The sequence below is a fragment of the Stegodyphus dumicola genome, chromosome 3 (genome assembly GCF_044657685.1).
Source record: "Stegodyphus dumicola isolate Sdum_Otavi_A_Nest chromosome 3, ASM4465768v1".
Classification (NCBI taxonomy): domain Eukaryota; kingdom Metazoa; phylum Arthropoda; class Arachnida; order Araneae; family Eresidae; genus Stegodyphus; species Stegodyphus dumicola.
This window is the reverse complement of record NC_140770.1, coordinates 31,669,439-31,689,349: the sequence shown is the minus strand read 5'-3', so window position 1 is coordinate 31,689,349 and position 19,911 is coordinate 31,669,439. Positions and strand designations below refer to the sequence as shown.

The 19,911-nt window shown below is 35.0% G+C and overlaps 1 protein-coding gene across 4 annotated transcripts in view; it reads right to left on the bottom strand.

Annotated features, from left to right (window-relative positions):
- The window catches only part of shep (RNA binding motif single stranded interacting protein alan shepard), a 220,221-nt gene extending 202,670 nt beyond the window's left edge, over positions 1–17,551 (bottom strand). For 3 of the 4 annotated variants that reach the window (XM_085812706.1, XM_085812708.1, XM_085812709.1), the window contains exons 1-2: positions 17,115–17,551; positions 9,263–9,466 (exon numbers count right to left, since the gene is read on the bottom strand). In XM_085812706.1, the coding sequence (XP_085668832.1) occupies positions 9,263–9,466; positions 17,115–17,120 (210 nt within the window). In that variant the 5' untranslated portion in view covers positions 17,121–17,551. The remainder of the gene's footprint in view (positions 1–9,262; positions 9,467–17,114) is intronic. The other variant, XM_085812707.1, reaches the window with a different exon arrangement.
- Positions 17,552–19,911: the final 2,360 nt, after the last annotated feature.

The window sequence follows — 19,911 nt, the reverse complement described above, 5'->3', positions numbered from 1 at the left end:
AGCATATGGGTTGGTCCCTAAACGAATGGAAAACCGTGGCTTGGTCAGATGAGTCACGATTTCAGTTGGTAGAGCTGATGGTAGGGTTAGAGTGTGGCGCAGACTCCACGAAGCCATGGATCCAAGTTGTCAACAAGGCAATGTTCAAGCTGGTGGTGGTTCCATAATGGTCTGGGCTGTTTTTACATGGCATGGACTCGATCCTCTGGTGCAACTGAACCAATCATTGACTGGAAATGGATACCTTCAGCTACTTGGAGATCACTTACAGCCATTCATGGACTTCACGTACTCAAACAATGATGGGATTTTTATGGATGGCAATGCGCCATGTCACTGTGCCACAATTGTTTGCGACTGGTTAGAAGAACATTCTGGACAGTTCCAGCCAATAATCTGGTCACCTAGATCACCCGACATGAATCCCATCAAACATTTATGAGACATCATCGAGAGGTCAGTTCGTGCCCAAAACCCTACACTGTCAACACTTTCACAATTATGGATGTCTATAGAGGCAGCATGGCTCAATATTCCTGCAGGGGACTTCCAACGACTTGTTGAGTCCATGCCACATAGAGTTGCTGCACTTCGCCGGGCAAAAGGAGGACCGACAAAATATTAGGAGGTATCCCATGACTTTTGTCACTTCAGTGTATGTACGAATGATAGTAATAAATAAAATATAATACACTCTTTTTTTTGGTAGCAAAACACACATTTAATATACGACAAAGACCTTGAATATATATTTGATCCATCACTAAGGTAAATTAATGGACCTTAAGGTCTTCACCTTTTCTTTTTCAGACAGGCCCTATGGCTAACGTAATATATATATATATGTATGTGTGTCTATCTAAAATTCCTTCGAACAGAATTCATACAATACTGCTACAAAATGTCCAGGCACGGTAAGATGGTTTCCCCGCAAAGCAGATTTAGGGTTGCCACATTTGGCGAGAAATCGCCATATTTGGCGACAAAATTGGCAATAAACCATGGACAGATGGAGAACCTTCTGGAACGAACAGGTTTAGCACAGAATGTTCTCGAACACAAGCCAAAAACTATATAAATCCTGCTGGTATACGGAGAGTGAGTTCGAGACAGTCTCGAGTTAGTCAGTCCATCTAGAGTCAATTGAGTTGATAGCAGGGCAGCGAATGCCAAGTGGGTCGAAAGAGTCTTTTACTGTATCACAGTTAATGCATCGTTGAGAGAATGTGTAGAGCTCTGGGAACGACTTAACCGAAGAGTCGAGAGCTGTGCTCTGTGTGTCGTCGAGCGCATCGCGAGTTGTAGCATGGGGAGTCTCGAGAGAATGTGGAGTTCCGAGAATGATGAAGCAGAGTCAGGAGCTGTACTCTGGTGCTTTGCAGTGAAGCTGTCTCCACCGTTATAGCCTGATAACCTGAAGGTTGTGTCGCTGATTGTTCCAGCGAGTGTACAGTAGATCTTCAACGACTGTAAAACATGACTTGGAGCTGCCCTGATTAATATTGGCTAAATAAAGTGTGTTTCGATACTTCATCAAGTGTCGCCGTTATTCACTCCAAATCTACAAACCCCATACGAACATAACAACTGGTGTCAGAAGTGGAGTTTGCGAGTGAATGCCAGTAACCCGCCTGCAGAGGAAAGCCATGGCGGAGAAAATGAAGACTTTGATTGACTTTTTAGCCGAGATCCAAGCCGGACAGAAAAAGATGAAAGCTGAAATGAAAGAGTTAAAAGCCGGATGTGCCGAGATAAAAGCCGGATATGATGAGGTAAAAGCTGGATATGAAGAGATGACAGCTGATATGAAAGCTGGACGAGAAGAGATGAAAGCCGGCCGAGAAAAGGTGCGAGAGCCACTCCAACAGCTGAAAGTGAAGCTTGCAGAAGAAACTGGAGTCATAAAAGAAGATGCACAGACTCCAACCTGCAGCAGAACTTGTCAGTAGTCAACGAATGAACAACATTTTTACTCTGAAAATGCGCGTAACGCACATTTTAATTAACCATTCATTAATTTTTAATTATTCATTAATCACTACTAATCACAGAAAAAATCAGAATCCATAAATCATATAGCTTTATTCTGGATTTGATTTCCACAGGGAAATAAAATTTAAATATCCAAGAGTAATACATATAAGCATTAAAAAAATACTTATAATTTACAAATGCAAAAACTTATATGTAGCATGCTTAGCAGGCTCAAGTTCTGATTTTGAGAAAGTTTTTTTATAACACAGTTGTTCATTTGCCTGCATACTTATTATTTCAATCAAAACTGCTTGCAGAGTTTTAGGACCTAAATTTTGTCGAAATTCCGTTCGATTTTCTTTAACAATAGAAAAAATTCTTTCGCAAGCTGCATTTGAATGAGGTATTATTAAGACAGCAAGCATTACAGTAGGCAAAACTTTGTATTTAATACACCCATTCATATTTTTTAATTTGGCAATTTCTCCCCACGCTATATCAATACGCAAATCTACAATTTCTTTCAAATCAATTACCTGATACATGAAAATTCAATTTCCACCTGATTAAGATATTTTTCATCAATAATGGATGAAAAAGTATTCATCAAGTAAACAGATGAAAATGTAACTTCAGTCCTCAAGTTGATGTCAGCAACTTCGGAATGATTTAGAAATGGATCACTTAGTGGAAATTTATCTATTATATATGAACATGCAGTTACAAAAAAAGCTCGCACAGAATTTAAAAATGATTTTACTTCACTTTCATTCAACTCGGCATTTTTTAAATATAATCTTGTTTTCGCACCAATCACTAAATTTTCATTTTCTTTTTGTTTACTATACTTCTGAAATGGAAGAGATGTTAGAGTAAAATCTTCATTTTCTTTAGAAATTACAGATTGTTTTACAAATCTAACAAATAAATTCATTAAAAGTTCAACAAGTTCTCTTCTCAATTTATGTATATAAGGAGCTTGTTGTTGCAAATTAATATTTACCGTTATAAAATTAATATTTACCGTTTTATATATATAAGTATTTTTCAAAAATAACCAAGTACAATTTGACGGTAGGTGATTGTAACATTTTTTTAATGTTCTGCAATCTCTTTTCTTCATTCTCACTGTTATTTGGTTGATTTCCAAAAAAATTTATCACACCATCCTACTGTTTCAAAATCCTTGTTATAGATTCTAAAAGAGGCAACCATCTCGTGCTGCAATATTTCAAAATTTTATGAGATTTTGCATTTTGTCCCAAAATTTGTTGAGCAACTTTGAAGCTATGCTTCCGTTTCGAACTTTTCTCCAAATAAAAATATATATCTATTAACAACATTTTGATTTCTGAGCCAATTAATTTTTCAGTAGCCTTTTTTGCAGCTATATGCAAGAGGTAGCATGGACAACCTCGGATGATTATACTTGGTTGATGCATTCTGACAAACGATGCTACACCTTTAAACTTTCCAATCATATTACTAGCATTATCTGAAGAAAATGATAAGCAATTTTTCCATTCTAAACCTTTGCTTTTAAAGTTTTCATTTATACAATTAAAAATACCTTCTCTGGTATTATTCGTGCACTCTAAAATAGAAATCAATGACGTAATTATCATTCCCTTTTTGTTACTGTAATGTTATAATCAATGAATACAGTTTGTTATTGTTATCATTACTTCCACCAGTACTTGGAGAAAATAATGTATTGCACACTGATTTTATAATATCGGCAACAGTACTTTCTCCAAGCATTTTCACAATAGCGGCAGTTTTCATACGACAGCAGCTAAATTTTTTGCTATGGCAGAATCCGGAAACATTGCTTTGATAAGCTCTTTGGAATGATTTGAAACAGAAAGCAATAGATTGTGATCAATTTTTGTTATTTCTTTAGATTTTACAGTGCCAAGTTCTATATGCTTTTGAGAAAAAACATGCCGTTTACAGTCATCTTTTCCACCATGTGCAACTGAGAAGTCTTTGTTGCATACACTGCAGTGTGCGTGATTCACAGAAATTTCGGATGCTTTAATGCATGGAAATTCTGAAGAATATGAATTTTTAAATTTCTGCTTTGATAATTTTGGCTTATTCGTTCGAGATAGCATTATTAAAACAAACTTCCACTCAGTTCACAAGACACACCCTAAGCTTCCGCCGTAATCCAAACAATGGAACCAAAGGCAAGCTAAACACACAGCAGCAACGAACCTAGGAGACAAACACAGTAGACAGATGTTGCGGGGGAACTATTGACAAGTCATTAATGGTTGGAGTTACTGATCTACGATTGGCTATTCTTCAAAACCAGCAACGCACTCAACACGTGATACATGATGGCACGAGTATTCAGCCAATCATCGGATGAATTACTTGGTTCCGTTTTGCGTACTGGTTCTCCTACTCTGTTTCTGTAAAAAATTCGTAGTTTTTCCCATACTTTTCGTAGCTCATAGTTTTTCATGAATTTCCGTAGAGACTAAGGAGAATCGGTAGTAGTTGGAGTCTATGGAAGATGTGGAAATGACAGAAGTGGCACCTGAAGAATCAGAGGATGAAGAAATGAAGGAAGTAGCTGTTGAAGTATCCCAGAAAGCTAATGAAATAAAGGATGGAACATCTTACAAGATTAAAGAAAGAGAAAGAAATGATGAATAAAAAGTAAGGAAAGACACTTCTCATCCTCAGGTGTCTGAAGTTGAACTGGAATGCAGTGTTTGTAAAGATGAAGAAATAAACGAAGTGGCTTGTAAAGCTTCTGAAAGTGGTGAAGAAATAATTCATGTAAATAAAGTTCCTGATTCTCAAGTGCCTGAAGCAGAAGTGGAAGAAAGTGAAAATGTAACTGTTAAGTTGGTAGAAACTGATAGTGAAATTACGAAGTCGCAGTTAGCAAAAATTGAAGCATCTGAAAGTGCATGTGATGAGATGGAAGAAGCTGATATATAGCTTAGACAGTGCACTCCAGTATTGCAAGAAAATTCACCCACTTTGCAAACTATGTGTGCGTCTCATAGTGCAGATTTTGCATAGAAGGACTTGAATCTAAACCTGGATACTTCTGCTTGTAAAAGACCGGATTCTATTCGCGACCCTGGTGCAAACATCGGAACTGGTTCCCAGGAAACAGAGGTAAATGGGCATGTACCAGCAGCTGAAAATACTGAGGTGAACTGTATACATGATAGGAATAAACTACAGAGTGGTGTACGAACTGTTTTAGATTTTCCTGTGGATGAAAAGCCTGAAAGAGCTGAATCTCCAGACTCTGATATGCAAAACAGGAATACATCAGAGAATTACAGTGGAAAAGTATTTGACCTGGGTATAATGAAAAGACTGAGACTGAATTTCATTATGAACTTTAACTTGTATAATTTAAAATTGTTATGTGTTTAATTTGTGTATATAACTTGTACATTGTGTAAATATTTGTTTTAGTTATGTTATCTGTATGTTTTATTACCTTTTGTTTGTATCGAATTTGGCTTCTGACCAAGGGTTATACTGCCCGGGACGTGCAGTCCTTGGGAGGGAGCAGTGTTACGAAATGTCCAGGCATGGTAAGATGGCTTCCCCGCAAAGCAGGTTTAGAGTTGCCATAAAATGGCAAGGGAAGGCAGGGTTGCCAGAAAATGGAAAATGAAGGCAAGGTTGCCACATTTGGCGACAAAATTGGCAATATGCCATGGACGGATGAAGAAACTTCTGGAACGAATTCTTATCGGTTTAGCCAAGAATGTTCTTGAACACAAGCCAAAAACTATATAAACCCTGCTGGTTAGCGGAGAGTGAGTGCGAGATAGTTAGTCAGTCCATGCAGAGTCGATTGAGTTGAGAGTCGGGCAGCGAGTGCCGAGTAGTTCGTCAAATGCATCGAAAGAGTCTTATTATATCGCGGTCAGTGCATCATCGAGAGAGTATGTTGAGCTCCAGGAACGACTGAACCTAAGAGTTGGGAGCTGTGCTCTGTGTGTCGTCGAGTGCATCGCGAGTTGTAGCGTGGAGAGTCTCGAGAGTACGTGAAGTTCCGAGAAAGACCACGCAGAGTCGGGAGCTGTACTCTGGGCTTTGCAGTGAAGCTGTCTCCACCGTTATAGCCTGATAACCTGAAGGTTGTGTCGCTGATTGTTCCAGCGAGTGTACAGTAGATCTTCAACGACTGTAAAACATGACTTGGAGCTGCCCTGATTAATATTGGCTAAATAAAGTGTGTTTCGATGCTTCATCGAGTGTTGTTGTTATTCACTCCAAATCTATGAACATAAAGAAGAAGAAAATAACGTAACAACAGCATGATTTAATTTATTATGAGGAAAAATGACAAAAAAGATTTCTTTTTTGCAGTACATTTCTAAAATTACAGTTTTACAAACACTCAAGAAGAAATGCATGGTTGAAAGGAGGGGTGCTACAGGCCTATAAATTTAAAACTGGGAAATAAAATAATTATTTTTTTTATTTCATTCATATAGTACAATTGTTATTAGCAAAGTCACCCCACAAGTATGAGGCATCCTTGTGTACGATTCACCAAGGTTGGTTGTATTTCAGCACCCGCATAAAAAAATTTTCAAATTAAAACTAATTTCAAGAATAAAACATCTATATTTTAAAAATCATTTCAAACAATTATAAAACATTTTGGACTTATTTATATTATCTACCATTCATTATACACTAACTGACATTTAAAATGCAACACCAAGAAGGGAGTGGTCAGAAAGTGATAAAACTCGGCAAACAGAGATACAGCAATAAACAAGAAGTGATATTTATTTCGAAATGATATGCATAATACAGAACGAGGACAGCATCATTTCAGTAGGTTATGTTATGTTATGTTATGTAGAAGTGAGGGGCCACCTAATATTTACCCTAAGTAAGCATGTATCAGCCTCGCACACTAACTAGAAAACTAACAACATTCTGGCACCATTCCTTGAGTCGTGATGGAAATTGTGACTCCAGTGAGCACTACAAGTACTGCCACTGGCGGCGGCATCAATGGTACTCCTACCCTTTAGCATTAAATTAGCTCAAGTAAAAAGGATTAAATTACATGATATACATAGTTGTGCAGGTGCATATTTCAAGATGTAGGACCACTTTGGATGGTGATGCACGAAGCAACACGTCTACATACAGAATCAATGAGACTATAAATAGTGTCCTAAGGAATGGCTCTTCATTCCTTGTCACCCATTTGCTACAGCTCATCTTTCGAATGCGGCAGTGGCAGGATCTACAAATGGCATTCAATCCCATTTCAACTGTGTTTGATATGGGATTGAATGCACGAGTATTCAGCCAATCATCGGATGAATTACTTGGTTCCGTTTTGCGTACTGGTTCTCCTACTCTGTTTCTGTAAAAAATTCGTAGTTTTTCCCATACTTTTCGTAGCTCATAGTTTTTCATGAATTTCCGTAGAGACTAAGGAGAATCGGTAGTAGTTGGAGTCTATGGAAGATGTGGAAATGACAGAAGTGGCACCTGAAGAATCAGAGGATGAAGAAATGAAGGAAGTAGCTGTTGAAGTATCCCAGAAAGCTAATGAAATAAAGGATGGAACATCTTACAAGATTAAAGAAAGAGAAAGAAATGATGAATAAAAAGTAAGGAAAGACACTTCTCATCCTCAGGTGTCTGAAGTTGAACTGGAATGCAGTGTTTGTAAAGATGAAGAAATAAACGAAGTGGCTTGTAAAGCTTCTGAAAGTGGTGAAGAAATAATTCATGTAAATAAAGTTCCTGATTCTCAAGTGCCTGAAGCAGAAGTGGAAGAAAGTGAAAATGTAACTGTTAAGTTGGTAGAAACTGATAGTGAAATTACGAAGTCGCAGTTAGCAAAAATTGAAGCATCTGAAAGTGCATGTGATGAGATGGAAGAAGCTGATATATAGCTTAGACAGTGCACTCCAGTATTGCAAGAAAATTCACCCACTTTGCAAACTATGTGTGCGTCTCATAGTGCAGATTTTGCATAGAAGGACTTGAATCTAAACCTGGATAACAGTGGCTAGGTAAGCATCTGCACACCCTGCATAGAACTTTGCTGAAGTGAGCAATGTATGTGGTTGGGCGTTATCCTGCAGATAAAGGGCCTTGGGTGCTCACTGAAGGTAAGGGAGTGTCACCAGCCACAGCATGTCATCCACGCATTGTTGGGCTATCAATGCCCTGAATACGAACTAGAGATAACCTGGAATAATACGCAATTGCGCCCCAAACTATGATGTCGTGCTGTGGTGCGGTGTGGCATTCCACAATTGCTGCCGAATTGGCTCTGTCTCCACATAAATGCCACATTCATATGTGGTACCTATCATTGGAGAAACAGAAGCGTGACTCATCTGAGAAATACAACCCTGTGCCATTCCAATGTTCACATCACTCGGGCACCATTGCAGACGTTGGCAACTACGGTGTGGGGTCAATGGCAGACTTCTTAACAGATGGCACGAGTGCAGGCTACTAGCCACCAGTTGATGGCAAATGGTTCTGATCGACATGGGAATATCCATGGTTTCTTGAACATGCTGCAGAATGGAGGTAGAAGAGGTTTGCAGATGTGGCACTGCTTGTTGGCGGATGCGTCGATCCTCACGTGATAACGTCACTTTGGCTACAGTATTTTCCTGTTTGGCAAATATACCAATTAAACAGTAATGTAACTAAGTAAAGAAAATGACGAATTTTTACCAATATGAATCGGTGGTTCAAGAATAGTCTCACACACCTGCTCCAGTAATCAATGCCACATTATAAACTTGCACTATACTTTTTTAATTAGCATTATTTTTATATTTAATATGTATGCATTTATTTTTCTGAATAAGAAAGAATATCAGCAGATATTACCCAGTACAGGAAATTAAGCATTAACTTTCAGCTTATCTTTTGTTGTAACCTAACGGATGTTACTAATATTCACGTTTCTTTTCAAGTTTCATTCAGAATCTTTTCAGAAGGATAAACAAAGATACACTGTACTTAGTAGTAAGAATCATCTGTTCATCTTTTATGTCAATTGCACTATTTGTACCAAAAGGCAGGGCAATTACCTACAACAGATTTAAAATTCAGTCTGGCTCTTCCTTGTTAAAAACTGTGATATATGATGCTATGATTATATTTATAGCTATAAAATACAAAAAAAAAAATAATATGAACTAAAACTAGAGCATTTTTTCTTTAAAACCAGAAGTTTCTTAAATCAGCATTCATACAGAATTAAATAGTAATATGTCTCATAACAAAATTTTATCATAATTACCTTTTTATCATCATATTTACAATCCTGTGAACCATTTCCTAGATTAACAACAGGTGGCATAGTGGCCTGAGTTCCCTGTTCAGTGCCATTCATAGCACCAACAGGTACAACTGGGACCATAGCCACAGGAATGCCTCCTCCACAAGCTCCTACCAACAATGGGCCGTTTATTCCGTTCACCTGCATTATATGAGTGCGCTCATCCTGGGGAAAAAAAAGCAGAAAACTTTAGCTTTCGTTTTTTAGAAATGAGTAAAAAAGAAACTAGATTAAAAAACTTTTTTAATAAATATATTCTGTACCCCCAAAAAAATCAACACTGTGAAAATGCAACAGAACACGACAATACTGGCATCCAAACATAACATCCCAGTTAGGCACACAGTTAAACAAACACAATTACTAAATACAGAGTTTGTGCATAGTGCATAGGAATGGAGCAAGTCAGTATATACATAACGTCCAGTCCTCATCTGCTTTATATATTCAAACTGCTTTTTATGGTAAAGCTAATAGCCAAAAGCTAATGAGGAATGAATCCTATAATCACCTAATGATGTCACACATAACTGAGCAAGTTAAACAAAGAACACACCACCATATCGTGAAAAGTAAAGTGGTCATGTCACTAAATCACCATGTATGAAGGTTAAACAAGGAAATGATGCTGTCCGCAGTAATTTCACTATTCTGTCCATCAATGGAAAGAAAGCAGCAGCAGAGGACTATTTGATATAAGAACTGTGCCATCGTGTGTGCTCCAAAATTACACTGACAGCTATATTTTCCATTATTCAGTGGAACCTACCCACATATATGGAGCATTTGGTGCCACACAGAAACCATTCCCCAACAACTGGCAGAGATTACACTGTAGTCACCCCTTACAGCTAAGGTTAATGCACAGCGAGATATATCTGATATGCTTGATGTTACCATGTGAAGCACTACATAATTGTGTATTGTTACATGCATGTAGATAATAAAGAGATATTCAAAATAAAAGATATAAGCTGCACATATTATAGCACATGCAATCATTAATGGTAGTTTAAAATACATCTACACTGTATACTTTTTAAAATGATGAAATACATGAGAAGAAATTTAAAAAATTTAGCCTGATTTCCTTTTGTACCTTATATATAAATACATATAAAGACTCTTTATATGAAAGTTGGCTTTCTATACAAGCAGGAGAAATTTTATTGCGAAAAAAAGGTGAAATTTGTGAGGCAGTCGTGGAGCAAGGAGCAAAAATTTCTAAAATGTTCATGACCTGAGATTTACATTAACATTTCTGAAAAATGTTTTGCAGGTTAGGATTTATATTAATATTTCAGGACAATGGGATATCTGCAAGCAACAAAGCAGTTACAGACACCTAGTACTTATATTACATCTACGAAGTGGGAGGGGAGACACAACAAACATACTACTGTCAAGTCCTACATTCTTGGTTTCAAGCTTGCAATCAACCACCACTACCTGTTATACCATTCAAATTAGTCATTTCTTTAGATTACAACTGAATTATATGTTTTTCATACATTACATCATACATACATAGATTTTCTTCATCACATGCCTATTAAAAAAACAACTTTGAGCACTGAGAGTGTTTATTAGCAATGACTGAGAATGAAGGGCAGCTTTACTTAATTTCAGAAAACACCCCCCCTTTAAAGTAATTCAAAGATCTCAAAGGCAAGACTTAAAGTAATTCAAAGATCTCATTTTAATTTTGGAACAGGATTACTTTGCAATGTATTTTTGCAGAAATACTAACTGGAAATAGAATATAAATTGTTTAAATATAATTAAACACAGAAATTAAAATTCAAATAAAAAATTGCTGGAAAAAATCTGAAATTTGTAAATTTACTTGGCATTTATAAAAAAATCTGATAATTGTGAAATCTTAGAAAATCCCTAAAATATGCAAAAGTAATTCTGGGAAATTCACAACACCAAGTTACTGTCTTACACACAGATCAGCTAACACATTATGACCAATTTCCTAATATTATGCAACTCCATCTTCTGCACATAAAATAGCTGCAACATATCAGGGCAGGGATTCCTTCAAGTCCAGAGGACCAAGCAGTCACACAGTTCCTGCAAATCACATCAGGGAAGTGTCTAGTAAGCTCTCAGCTGACACTCACTGACATTCCCAACAGGATCAATATTTGATTACTATCAAGACTAGAACATCAAATGGAATTCATGAGCATTTCTTCACATCACTAAAGTGGTATTCCAGTTTTATAAAAAAAAAGGACCACTGGCCTACTGTAGAGTGAAAGAGTGTGATCAACAATGACCTACTTTGCAGTTGTCAAGATGTGTTTTACAACAACCATGAATTCTGGAATCACTCATCAGAGCATCCTTAAAAGCCTTTCCCCATCACTGACCTGTTATACTTTGTAGCACATGTGTCAATCAAATATTCACCTGAAAGGTAGCAAAACTTGACACATTCTTTGATGTGATATAGAATAAATCATGACTCATTTGATTAGCCAAATCTTTCTCACTGCTGATGGTGCTATCATCGGCAGGCCCACTGTAGTTATGAATGTCAAAGGTGATGTGTTAACAAAGGTATGCATACAAGAACATCTGCTGAAGAGCTTCATATCCAGCACAGTCCAACAAACTGTGGGTTCAAGATACTCATGCACTTAAAGCTGCATTATATTCACCCGTCAGTTAAACTACTGCCAGCCACTAGTCAGCTTTTACCAAACATATCTGACACTCACTTTCATCGATAAGTAATCCATGGATCCATGGATGTCCAATGCACCAGCAATGACTACTGGTTTCACATCCTCCTTCCACTTTTCATAGATACTAACAATACAGGTTACAAACTATCATTTCAAAGACAGTCATTCCTAGCCTTCGGAATATTACAGCCTGGCTTTCCTAGTGCATGCATGCAAGCACCTCAGGCTACATACCACAGATCCTTCCTCAATCTATGTGCCATACAGGCCAAGAGCAGTTTTAGCACTCAGGTGGTGAAACTTACTTTGTTTGACGGCGGGAACTTTGTTCAGTGCCAAATATGACTTCGAGAGATGAGAGCAGAATTGAGTAACGAAGGGGTAAGCAGTGAATTTTTTCTGTTCAAAACCCCTTCTAGAGACAACCGATATGTCAAATCTCAACAAAATTTTGAGGAGGTCTCAGCGGACCACATTTGGCCTGCGGGTCATAGGTTGTGCATTCGTAGATACACAAATACATGCTCAGGGTAATGCAACTGAAGTCTTCACTGCAATGACGATGCTCCAATCAATCAGCCAATTAATGAAAAGTTTTGTAGTATGGCTTGAAAAAAAGAAAATATTGATATTAATGATAGAGAATTTCAAGGGCAAATTGTTGAGACTAACGTAATCTCAAATAACTATTTAATGAGAATTCTCAATATGGCAATTACATGACTTGAAAAATAGAATTTTGAAACTGAATAAGAAATTTGTCTCTGCATAAAATTAAAGAGGCAAGAAAAATAACTCTTTAGCAACTTATATTGAAGTTTATGTTTAACAAATGCACTAGTATATGTTTAACAAAATAAATGCTAGCATTGAGCTTTCTTTGAAAATTTTGATTTCTTTAACCCTCTAAACAGCAAGGCCATATATACCGTCTTTTTCTGAAAATAAGACACTGTCTCATTCTCTTTTTTGGTCCAAAATTTGCGCTAGGGCTTATTTTCAGGAAAGGGCAAAAATAAAAGTATATTTATATATTTTTATTTAATATTTATTTTACACAGAATACAGAAATTTAAATTTATTCAATTACAGTCATGTCGTCGTCTTCTGGAATATCGTCATAAATAAAATTCTGAATTATATTCTGATTTTCTTCCAAATCCATTTCCTGTTGAATCATTGGTTCGAATCTCTCATGTTTTGCGATATAGCTATTGTTAAATGAATACTTTTTGTTTAAGTAGCCTGTTCGCAGTGCATTGGAAACATCACTATCAGTTATTTTGTCCCATGAATTTTTTACCCATCAATCAACCCCTTTTGATTTTCGACTCATTCTGTGGGGGTTGGAAAAAATGGTCGCTGCGTTGTACGTGTCTCGGAGGTTACGGTTCAGCCCAAATTTTACCCCGAGAGTCTGCCGACGCTAACGGATGACGATGCCTTTCCTGTGAACATATCTCTCTCGGGGCAAATGGTGAACTGGTTAAGATAAATTCCAAGAATTAATTTGAAACGAACTGTAGAGGTAAACAATTAATTTCTCGGAATATTTTGTTTCAAACATTTCTCTGAAATACGAGTATTAGGAAAGCTAAACATATTATTACTTATACTTAATAAATCAAAAGCATTTTTTAATGAATTCTTTTTGTCACATTATTTTAACTAGGGATTATTTTCGGGAGATATCTTATTTTACAAAAATTTCCGAAAATCACAATACGGCTTATTTTCGGTGGTGTCTTATTTTCAGAAAAAGACGGTATACGTCCTAGAATATTTTTTTTGACATCTGTAAGAACATATATATATATGCATATTAAAATATGTCAAAGAAATTAAGGCAATATATCAAAATTACACAAATCCAGGAATGAAATACCAGGAGAGTTTTGACATTAAAATAAAAGAAATGGTAAAAGTTTACAAATGGGTGCCCCTTGTTTATTGGAGATTCTTTTTTGACGCCAAGATCGGCGCCAGCAAGGCACAATTTCAAGATGGCCGCTACACAAAACCAAAATAAGAAGTCGAAGAATTGCATAAGATCTGTGTCCATGTACACATCAATCTGTTTTTACTTAAAAAAAAATCCTAGAATTGCACAAACGAGGCATTGCACACTGCTTTAAATAAGTCCATGTACACATCAATCATTTTCATTTAAATAAAATCGGGAAGCTAAAACAAAGTTAAAACTATCGTGGTAACCAGAAGTGAGGTTTCATCGCCAAAATTTTTTTAAAAAAATGTCGCCAATCGAAGGAGCACCCAATTCTACATTAGAGCCAAAAAAATAATTTGTTCTCATAATAGTTTTGGGAAATTTGTGCTTTCTTACTGAAAACCCTCGCCACTCGGAGGGTTAAGATCCTCAAAATGCTTCGCAAACATTTTCATATTTTTTTTACTTTATAATTTTTTACATGTCTACTGGATTTAAATTAATGAGTTAAAACTGAAAATTTCCAAAATCTGGAATTGCCAAAGTCCTGAAGGTTCCAGCTCACAGATATTGTAATGTTAAAGAACAGTGGAAGGCAAGATAACAAAGAAAATCACTGCAACAGTCATTATTCCTTCTAATCAGCACAGGGACAAAATGATGATATTAACTCTCTTACTGGATAAGACAAAGTGGTGTGTTTCTGCATAAGGCAAAGGATCTACCAGATAGTGTAAGATTACATGCAACTTAGTAAAATTTTGTTTGATTCAGAAATTCAATTTCCTTATTACATCAAATTGTATGGCTGCTAATACTCGAAGATTAAATCTTTTGCTTTAAAAGTTAAGAATGGAATTAATTTCTAAAAAATGATATATTATTTTAATAATTAAAAAAATAAAGAAAACACTATTTGGAAGAATGTAATTGAATTATATGATAGTAGTTCTACAATGATTAGTTTGATTGTTAAAAAAAAGGACACACAAGAAAAGTTTATCATTAAATTTTAAAATGTACTTTTATTGCCAACTGAAATAGTTTGCAGATATCACTGAACTTGTGACAATCATTCCAAAACAAGTTTGACAGAACAGATTGCTTTTTATTTAGTTAGATAATGACACTTTATTCTTTATTTAATTAGATAATCAAAAATTAAAAGTTGCAAATATAATGCATAAAAAAAATAAATATGAGCTCAAGATTTGACATTACCTAATGAATTTATTAAAACTCTCACTAATCATTTAAGTGATCTAAAATCTCGAAAACCAATACAATACTGCCAATCCAAGAACTTATGGAACATGCTTGATTGGTTTACCAAGCACTGAAATTTTTATCAGAAACATGATACTTACATTAGTGAAAAAAGAAATTTGTAAACCATCCACTGAACAGTACTATTGCTACCCCAAATCTTTTTTAAATCTGATTTCCTGAAAACTTTCTACATCTATAAGAAATCTAAATTTTAATAATTATTTAGCTTTCACATTTAAATAATTTTTGATTCTTAAATTGTTTTTCATAACTTGGATCCAAGAATCTAACGTGCAACTTCTTTTGAACTATATATGTGATTGGTTATGGTTAGTGAAGCTTGGCTAAATAACTTTTAAATGCTACTGTTATGGTATCCTTTCATTATTAAAATTGATTTTGAAAAATATAGATTACTCAATTTTAAGTTTCTTCAGAGGATTAAAAAAAATAATAAACTTTCATAACATCCTAAAATACAACATTTTAGATCATAATTTATTATTATATAATACTCATGACCAGAAAACTGTGTCCTACAAGTTTAATTTCTCTTTTAGAAAGAAAGATTTGGAACTGATGTTTCTCGGAAGGATAAGAAAACTGTTTCTAAGTCATAATAAATAATGAGAACTGCTGTATCTAATTTTGGATCACAGAAAATTCTACATTTTGTTAAATATCTGTGACGGAAGTCTGTTTACAATTTAAGAGTAAAGGAAATTTTAAAAATACAATAAAATAAAATAAAGGGACAGAGAACAGAAACAGATGGATTTTATAGGATTGATGACTTAATCTTTGATAAAAGAAAATAATAAGAAGAATATATTGCTATTCATTACTATTGATTTGTGAGGAACTTCCAAATAAAATTACTCTAAAAAATTCTTAAATATTAAAATATATAAAAAGTTATACAAAGACAAATATATATTTAATGACACAATACAATTAAAAAATACTTTATTAATCCATTAAAATTAGAAACTAAATACTATAACATGATTTGCATCATACATTTTCCCTTTATATAATGCAAAATGATGTTTTTCCAACTAATGATAGAAAGGCACAAAAATTATAAACTAAAACTGAAAGATGAAAAAAACTATAAACAGACTCAAATTACAAAGTACAATTAGGAAAGAAATTTAAAACTTGAAATACTGTTAATACAAAAAAATTAAGGAGATATGATTAGAATACAAGCGAAGAAACACCATTAAATGTTAAGATCAGCATAAAAAAAATATTAAAAATTCATAATATGTCTAATAAAGTTTTACAACAAATTAAATATTCCAATTTACTCAAAACTGAATAGAGAAAGATGCATCGAATTAGAAACTAAAATTGCAAATCTCTTCTAATACAAAAAAAAAAAAAAGGCATAATGCACGATTTAAAAATTAAAATTTTAAAATAACAAAAATATACGGAAGAATTTCAGAATCATACACAAGCAATAAATAACATCAAGATGTTAAATGTCTATAGATTTTTTTTTCTATTCTGATAAAGCACCGAAATGTTTTGAACATAAACTTTACGGTACTTCTTGTCATTCACAAAACAACCCTTGTAATGACAGACGTGTTATGAAAATTTGATGTAATTGACTTTGAAATTTGATATAATAAGAATCTACCATTAAAAGACACATCAGTGAGAATAATTATATACACTTATATAGCAGGATACTTTATTGTATGCAAATAAAATAAACAAGCAATAACTGTCACTTCACGTAACAGAGTTACTGGCATAATGAACTTAAAAGTTTTCTTTTCAATTAACATGGATAATTTTCTTAATAAAGTAAACTATGGTTAAGTCTGGATTAACATGTAAAGGATAACGATAAGTAATTAAAAATTTAGTATTTTTCACTTACCCTCATACTAAAGAAGATTAATCAAATTTTCTGATGGGTTAAGCTTCTCCGTCTGCGATATCAGCCCGACATATATTTGACAGATCACATAAAATCAGCAATGGGCTGAAATTCGCAATAACGGCTTAATCGTAGAATATTACATAAAATATTGAGAAACTTCATAGACGTCTGGATAAATATTTGCGGCTATCTTCCAGGGACTCTAGGCTTAATTATTATTCCCTCAAGAGAGAGAAACAAAGTTAAGATCTACACTACTTTGTAACTAAAATGATCCAACTACATTTTAACAAAAGTATTTTAGAATAAGTTAATATTAAAATAACATTTCAATCCTAGTTTCTCCTTCTATAAACAAAAAAGAAGACATATACAAGGACAAACCGCGCTCAAAATACAAAAACAGGAAAGTAACCACTTTCAGGGGTATTACATTTAATACTTTCAGTAAGCAGCTTCTTCCCTTCACGAGTAATGACTTTTCTTTTTGTTTCTGTTTAAACGGGAGAAAACGCGTTTTATACTTTCTTATAAAATTACTGCATATCTGATCCTCATATACATAATTAATAAAATAAGAATTGAAATAAAAAAGAATTTTCAAAGTGAAGAGAAAAATCTTAATCACTAAGAAGCTAAGTAAATTTTCATAGCGTAAAGAGACATCTTAAGCATTTAGCAAGCAAAGAAGCTAAGTAAGTTACAGAAAGCGATTTTAAAAATAAAATGGGCGACAATATGAATTACAGTAACTTATAATTTTTCTTAAAAATTAAATAACATTTTTAAGGCCCAATACATAATGATGAACAATTTGCTCAATTAGAAGTTATGCAAGCAAGAAAATTCCAAAAGGTATGTCAGACTAGTTACACAGCAACCGAGTGGATAAGACCTCTTACCCCTTACGACAACAACCATATCTCCAAAGTTAATGATACTGTTAATACCTTCCTAAAAATCCTAGGTCCTTTGAACATTACATTCTTTGCCATGCTTAAGCTGGTTGCCGATTATATTAGCTCCTTAAAACCCAGAAAAGCTCCTGGTGTTGATGGTACTACCAAACCGTTGAAACATCTTCCTATAACTTCCTATAATGCCATCACTTGTCTTACTAAGATAATCAACTCTATCATCAAATTCTCTTACTTTCTTAATATATGGAAGCATGCCATCATCGTCGTCTTCCTCAGATTCGTAGCTAGGGTTTACATCGCCCAGGGAAAACTGAAGATTTCGCGCCCCCTACTGCTTGCCAAAGATGGAAAACATTTAATTCTAAAATGTCGAATGATCAGTTTGGCGCCCCTTGGATTCTGCGCCCGGGGACAGATTCCCTTGCCCCCCCCCTAGCTACGCCCCTGGTCTTCCCAAAATCGCATCAAAATTCAACGTTTTCCCAGAACTACCGCCCAATCAGCCTTCTCAGTCAACTTTCTAAAATAGCTGAAAAAGTTATTCTTTATCATCTTAATCAAATTATTCCACAAACCTCCTACATTCCAGAAGAACAGTTTGGCTTCCGTCATCTTCACAGTGCTAATACCCAGCTGCTTCGTGTCATCAACTATATTACTGACGGTTTCAATTGTAAGTTCCCTACCGGAGCCATTTTCCTTGATATTGCGAAAGCTTTTGATAGGATATGGCAATGAGGACTTATATACAAACTTATCAAGTTAAACTTCCCCGATCATTGTATTACTCCAGAACAGAATCTTTGCAGTGAAAAATGGCAGTTCTGTTTCTTCCAAGAGAAAAAGTTTCGCTGGAGTGCCTCAAGGATCTATACTTTCTCCATATTTATATAACATTTACATTTACGATGTTCCTAAGGACCCACAAATTTACCATTGCTCTTTTCGCTGATGGCCCACCAGCGGCCGAGCGGTAAAGTCGCTGAACACTGGTAGTTCGGTCCGAGGTTCGAATCCCGCGAACGGGCTGGCTGCATGGGCGTTTTCGTGGTTTTCCCCATGTGTAACGTGTATACGAGCCAGTTTCCCTTAGAAAGTCCTCCACGAAAGGCATCCCTCCCCTTGTGTTGTATTTTATATGTGTTGGCTACTGCTCAGTTATGATTACAAGTTGTACACAAACATCGTTTATTCTACATTACTCATCAACTATTCTATATTACAGTTATAATTAAGATAATAATAGATACAGTTACAGTTACATATATAACATCTCCCTTTTTTATAAAAAATAATAATAGTAGTAAAATTAAACATATTCTTTTAAATAATAAGGTTTCTTAACAGTCCTACCAGATCGAGTGACGTAGTTATGTCCATTTGAAAAATTTGATGATACTATACTTCTTTTGCTATTTGGTGACACAACACTTCTGTTAGATTTTGAAGGACTTACAGGCACATCTAAATTTGAAGTGCTCCTACTATTTTCATGTATCTCGGTTTCATCTATAACTTCATTCTCATAGTTGTTTTGTATTGCAAACTCTTCCTGATTAGTTCCTTTAAGACGGTCTCTTCTGTTCCTTTCTACAATTCTTCCATCTGTTCTTATAATCCTATATGAACGTGGTCTTTCTGCTTCTTCTATAATTTTCCCTCTTTCATTTAGTTTTTTCCCTTTCTCTTTTATGTAAACATGATCTCCTGTTTTCAGTGGTTTTAATGGTCTTGCATTCCTATCATAATAACTTTTTTGTAAGATTTGTCTCTTCAGTAAATGTTGTTTATGGTCTTCATATCGTTTAGCTTGGACAAAATTCTCTTTTATAGGCATCAATCCATTTACTTTTCTTCCAAACATCAATTCTGAA